This window comes from Salmo salar, chromosome 15 (assembly GCF_965601325.2).
Source record: "Salmo salar chromosome 15, fSalSal1, whole genome shotgun sequence".
Lineage (NCBI taxonomy): Eukaryota > Metazoa > Chordata > Actinopteri > Salmoniformes > Salmonidae > Salmo > Salmo salar.
Genome location: NC_138305.1, coordinates 17453374 through 17459373, shown reverse-complemented (window position 1 = coordinate 17459373; position 6000 = coordinate 17453374). Strand labels below are relative to the sequence as shown.

The following is a 6000-nucleotide window of genomic DNA, read 5'->3' as shown; positions in this document are numbered from 1 at the left end:
AAGTAGACATGCTCATGTTATTTATGTTCGTGCAGGCTGAGCTGCACACAGTGGACGTCCTACTTGTTACTGCACTGTCAGAACTAGAAGCACAAGCCTTTCGCTACACTCGCAATAAATCAAATCAAATCACATTTTATTGGTCACATACACTTGTTTATCAGATGTTATTGCGGGTGTAGTGAAATGCTTGTGTTTCTTGCTCCGACAATGCAGTAATATTTAAAATATTATGACACAACAATTCACACACATTTTTTTCAGCCTCCTGAGGTTGAAGAGGCACTGTTGCACCTTCTTCACCACACTGTCTGTGTGGGTGGACCATTTCAGTTTGTCAGTGATGTGTACGCCGAGGAACTTAAAACTTTCTACCTTCTCCACTGCGGTCCCACCGATGTGGATAGGGGGGTGCTCCCTCTGCTGTTTCCTGAGGTCCACAATCATCTCCTTAGTTTTGTTGACATTGAGTGAGAGGTTATTTTCCTGGCACCACACTCCCAGAGCCTTCACCTCCTCATTGTAGGCTGTCTCATCGTTGTTGGCAATCAAGCCTACTACTGTTGTGTCGTCTGCAAACTTGATGATTGAGTTGGAGACGTGCATGGCCATGCAGTCATGGGTGAACAGGGAGTACAGGAGGGGGCTGGGCACGCACCCTTGTGGTTGAGGATCAGCAAAGTGGAGATGTTGTTTCCTACCTTCACCACCTGGGGGTGGCCCGTCAGGAAGTCTTGATGATGAGCTTGGAGGGTACTATGGTGTTAAATGCTGAGCTGTCGTCAATAAACAGCATTCTTACATAGGTATGCCTCTTGTCCAGATGGGATAGGGCATCTGCTAACCATGTGTATGTGACCAATACATTTCTTATTTGATTTGATTTAGGGCACACCGGCTCAGTGTTAAAATTATATATCTGGTTCATAGGCACATGATTACTGCATTCAATAGCTGAGGCCTTCAGGGCAGTTAGAGGGACATACATTAAGTTACTTACATTGTGATATCCAGCACCCCTGGTATAATGTACTATTGCTGAAGCATTATGATAACTCAGCGACACAATGGTAGGTATTAACTGAGCTGGGCTTGGGTCATTGATAAGTCATTGTCTCAACTCAGCCTTATAATGCTGTGAAAGGATCCAGGAACCCAAATGATTTGGGTGGATCCCATCCTTATTATAAAACGAGCTTTAATTCAAGAAGGTATCAAAATTGTCAATAAATGTTACACCCACAGAGCTGCAATAGTCTGATAGCCAGTTATGGAAGGCTAAAAGTCTGCTGAACTGTTCAATGCCACGATTTAGGGAGGACAGAGGGACAGATATTATGGGGCGTTTATTGGTGTCAAGTAGAGACCTTTTAAATACATCTTCAGATGTTCTGAGCTGCCCTTCATAATGTCATTGAACCCCACATGAACTATGATAGACTCCATTTCCTGATGCAGGTTTAAAATGTCTGGGAACAGCTTATTGATGTCGTGCTCCTGGATAGCACAACGTTTGTGCTCCGGGGACTGAGACATTTCTCACTGTTGAACTGCCCAATACAACGGCCGGAGAAGGGAATGGAGAAATCCAACCATGCCTACCCCTCACACAATTTGTTTAACCTTTCAGAGGTTGGTTGATGAGAAGCAGGATAGCGTACATCTCTTCTTGGGAGGAAATGGGAGGAAATGGGAGGTAATGGGAGGAAATGGGAGAAAATGGGAGGAAATGGGAGGTAATTGGAGGAAATGGGAGGTAATGGGAGGAAATGGGAGGTAATGGGAGGAAATGGGAGGTAATGGGAGGAAATGGGAGGAAATGGGAGGTAATGGGAGTTAATGGGAGGAAATTGAAGGTAATGGGAGGAAATGGCGGGTGTCTTTTAGGTTCCAGTTGTTGTTGCTCGTCATCTTTCAGTGGAGCGTCTGAGCGTCTTTCCCCTCCTAAAACCTCGCCTGTTCTGTTTTGGTTGTTAGTTCCCCCTTCTGTTCGAGTTACATTTTTGGTTTTCTTGCAAGACAATGTTTTTTATTTTTTATTTTATTTTACCTTTAATTAACTAGGCAAGTCAGTTAAGAACAAATTCTTATTTGTGGAACAACTTTCAAAGCAGAATTACATTTCAATTGTTCCTCACCTATATAGTATGATATACAGTTTTCTAGCTGAGTCTCTACTTTTATTCAATGTAAAAAAAACACAATTTCAAATGATTTTGCTATATAGGACTTAATCCAGGTGGTGGGTCACATATTTTACCTTTATTTAACTAGGCAAGTCAGTTAGGAACAAATTCTTATTTTCAATGACAGCTTAGGAACAGTGGGTTAACTGCCTTGTTCAGGGGCAGTACGACAGATTTTTACCTTGTCACCTCAGGGATTTGATCTTGCAACCTTTCAGTTACTAGTCAAACGCTCTAACCACTAGGCTACTTTGGGCTAATTTTTGTTAGTCTTGGGACTTGGACATTCTGAAATTTATTTGGGGCTAATTTAATTGGTTTTGTGAATTTATACACTTTCAATATAATATATGATTATTTTTCTCACTTTATTAATTTTGTCTGTCTTGCTTCAGTCACTCTCATAGGAAAACAGTATTTATTTTATATGGTAGCATAGTTTCCAATACAAGCTGATTGTTACAATGTTCCCACCAGACTGTTCCTACAATCAAATGGAACATTCTGGTAACCTTTAAAGAACAGACTAAATGTGTTCTGGGAACGTTCTTGTAACAGCAGGTGAATGTTTTTGGCACTGTAAAAGAAAAGTTGTAGAATCAGCCACACAACTGGACAGTTTTGGTGTTTTGGAACATATATTTTGTGATGTTCCCACAACCTACTGAAACATTCTGGGAACCTTTAAAAGAACACATTAAATATGTTATAGGAACGTTCTAGCAACGTCAGGCAAATGTTTTATACAAACATACAAACTTTTGGGGAATGTTCTATTGTGGTTGTTAAATGTTACATGAAATATCCTTAGAATGTTCTTTTAAAACATGTTTGATGAATAAATATATGAGATCATCCTAATGTTACATAAAACCCGAACTAGAACTTAATGGGAATCTGAGCTAATGTTCTGGGAATGTTCACGGTTTGCTGGGGAGGATATGTACCACAATACACGATCAGTGTGCCAGATATTATCTCTAGGCTAAAACATGAATCCTTTATTCATTACAGGTTCAAGTACAAAGTTAAAATGCCTTTAGTTATTCTGCTTTAGTTATTCTGCATACAAGATACAAGGGTACATAATATTGCCTTTGACTCTCTACCACAACTAAATACAGCCATTGGAAAGACAACCTTATTCTAACTATAGATCCTATATAATCTACATTTGTCATATTTTTTATTTTAGCACCTTTTGAAACATCACCGGTCCTTCCTCTTCAAAACACGTTTCATTATACTGGTGAGAGGAGCGTCTGTGTGCGACAGCCTGCTACGTCTCCACCTTGTTAAAACTATCAACGGGTGATTCCCTCGTTGACTTATCACCTGTCAATCAAATAACCACCAGTAAATCACATCAAACAACAAATAAACACCCCAAGCCCCTCCCCCTACAGTACAACAGACCACTCACTATACTGACAGATAGTAATTGATGGTAACCCATAGTAACCATATTACCGTAAGTGAGCACAACGCTCCACTGCACCAGAGGAGACAGCTGTGTTTGACCGTGACGGAGCACAGGGTTGGAAAACAGCTCATCACAACTGTGTGTGTGTGTGTGTGTGTGTGTGTGTGTGTGTGTGTGTGTGTGTGTGTGTGTGTGTGCGTGTGTGGCCGTGTGCAGCAAACTGTGTAACTCACTAGTGTGACTGACTGCTGTGTAAACCTGGATTGTCTGTGCGCCACGAGACCATGTTAGCCCACTGAACTAAAGACTAGGCTCTCTCTGGGCGCTAACCTGAGTCCTCAGGTCTCAGGCACGTTACTCATCATGCTGAACTACCTCCACAACGCTTAACCGTAGAACGCTGACCTCTTTCCCCTCTGCTACGCTGCACTTAGAGACAGTAGAAAACAAGCTGCTACCTGAAGAGAAAGAAACACTGCAAACTAATGAAACTACTGAACAAAGACCTGGTAGTGACCTCTGTGTGTGTGTCTGTGCGCGTGCGTGTGCGTGTCTGTGTGTGTGTGTGTGTGTGTGTGTGTGTGTGTCTGTGTGCGTGCGTGCGTGTGTCTGTGTGTGTGTGTGCGCGTGTGTGTGTGTGTGTGTGTGTGTGCGCGTGTGTGTAGCACCATAGATTTCATTAACAGTACAGGAGGGAGATGTAGAGGACATGAACCACCACTGAGTGTTGAAGCACCTTTGTCAACTAGCACCATGGAATCTGAGGTGTGTGTGACAGAGAGACTGGAAGAGAGACAGTCCATGTTGTCAGAGGGTTGTTTAGTAGCTGGATAACAGGTTTATGATTGGTTAGCACCGGGGTGGGGGTGTTCCCTGGTTTGTGATTGGTTAGCACCGGGGTTGGGGCGTATCCTGGCTTGTGATTGGTTAACACCGGGGTGGGGCTGGAACCTTTCTGGTTGGGCATCGGCCTGTGGGTCGTGGGCGGGGCTCCAAGCTGAGAACTCTTTCAGTTGTGTGTGTGTGTGTGTGTGTGTGTGTGTGTGTGTGTGTGTGTGTGTGTATGTGTGTGTGTATTAGTTGCAGGCGAAGTACTCTTTGAGCGGGGCGAAGAGGTGTCGTATGACTGGAACGCTCCAGGACCGCCCCAACAGACGCTGTCTGGAGAGACGACTCATGTTGGACACATCTGTGTAGTGGACCGGGAACCCAAAAACCCTGCAGAGGTAAGAGGTCAGAGGTTACAAAAGACAAAATATAAAATTAATAGAAATAGTATAACTACAGTAGAGATAGTATAACTGCAGTAGAGATAGTATAACTACAGTAGAGACAGTAGAAATACAGTAGAGACAGTATAACTACAGTAGAGACATCATAAATTGAACTAAAGTAGATACAATAGAGCTAGAGTAGAGTTAATAGAGTAGAGATAACAGAACAAGTAGAGACAGTAGAAGTAGAGTAAAGACAGTATAACTAGAGTAGAGACAGTATAACTAGAGTAGAGACAGTAGAGCTAGAGTAGAGACAGTAGAACTAGAGTAGAGGCAGTAGAGCTAGAGAAGAGACAGTAGAACTAGAGTAGAGACAGTAGAACTAGAGTAGAGACAGCATAACTAGAGTAGAGAGGGGTTGTTAGGGGTCAGGGGTTACCTCTCCATCTCAGTATAGTTAGGTTAGGGGTTAGGGGTTACCTCTCCATCTCAGTATAGTTAGGTTAGGGGTTAGGGGTTACCTCTCCATCTCAGTATAGTTAGGTTAGGGGTTAGGGGTTAGGGGTTACCTCTCCATCTCAGTATAGCTAGGTTAGGGGTTAGGGGTCAGGGGTTACCTCTCCATCTCAGTACAGTTAGGTTAGGGGTTAGGGGTCAGCGGTTACCTCTCCATCTCAGTATAGTTAGGTTAGGGGTCAGGGGTTACCTCTCCATCTCAGTACAGTTAGGTTAGGTTAGGGGTTAGGGGTCAGCGGTTACCTCTCCATCTCAGTATAGTTAGGTTAGGGGTCAGGGGTTACCTCTCCATCTCAGTATAGTTAGGTTAGGGGTCAGGGGTTACCTCTCCATCTCAGTATAGTTAGGTTAGGGGTTAGGGGTCAGGGGTTACCTCTCCATCTCAGTATAGTTAGGTTAGGGGTTAGGGGTCAGGGGTTACCTCTCCATCTCATTATAGTTAGATTAGGGGTCAAGGGTTACCTCTCCATCTCAGTATAGTTAGATTAGGGGTCAAGGGTTACCTCTCCATCTCAGTACACCAGAGTATGTCCTCCTTGTTGTCCATGTAAACAGGGAAGTGTTGATCCTTCCCCTGCTTCACTGAGTTCGAACGCGTTGTTATCGTACGCACCTTCCCAAACTACAACAGATAAATATAGGGTTCTGTTCAGGAGGG

At 43.3% G+C, this 6000-nt stretch overlaps 1 protein-coding gene across 4 annotated transcripts in view; it reads right to left on the bottom strand.

Moving 5' to 3' along the window:
• Positions 1-3160: 3160 nt before the first annotated feature.
• Positions 3161-6000, bottom strand: part of LOC106570983 (DNA (cytosine-5)-methyltransferase 3A) — a 118206-nt gene continuing 115366 nt past the window's right edge. For all 4 annotated transcript variants that reach the window (XM_045695477.2, XM_045695479.2, XM_045695478.2 and 1 more), the window contains 2 exons: positions 5846-5964; positions 3161-4827 (listed from right to left, as the gene is read on the bottom strand). In XM_045695477.2, the coding sequence (XP_045551433.1) occupies positions 4686-4827; positions 5846-5964 (261 nt within the window). In that variant the 3' untranslated portion in view covers positions 3161-4685. The remainder of the gene's footprint in view (positions 4828-5845; positions 5965-6000) is intronic.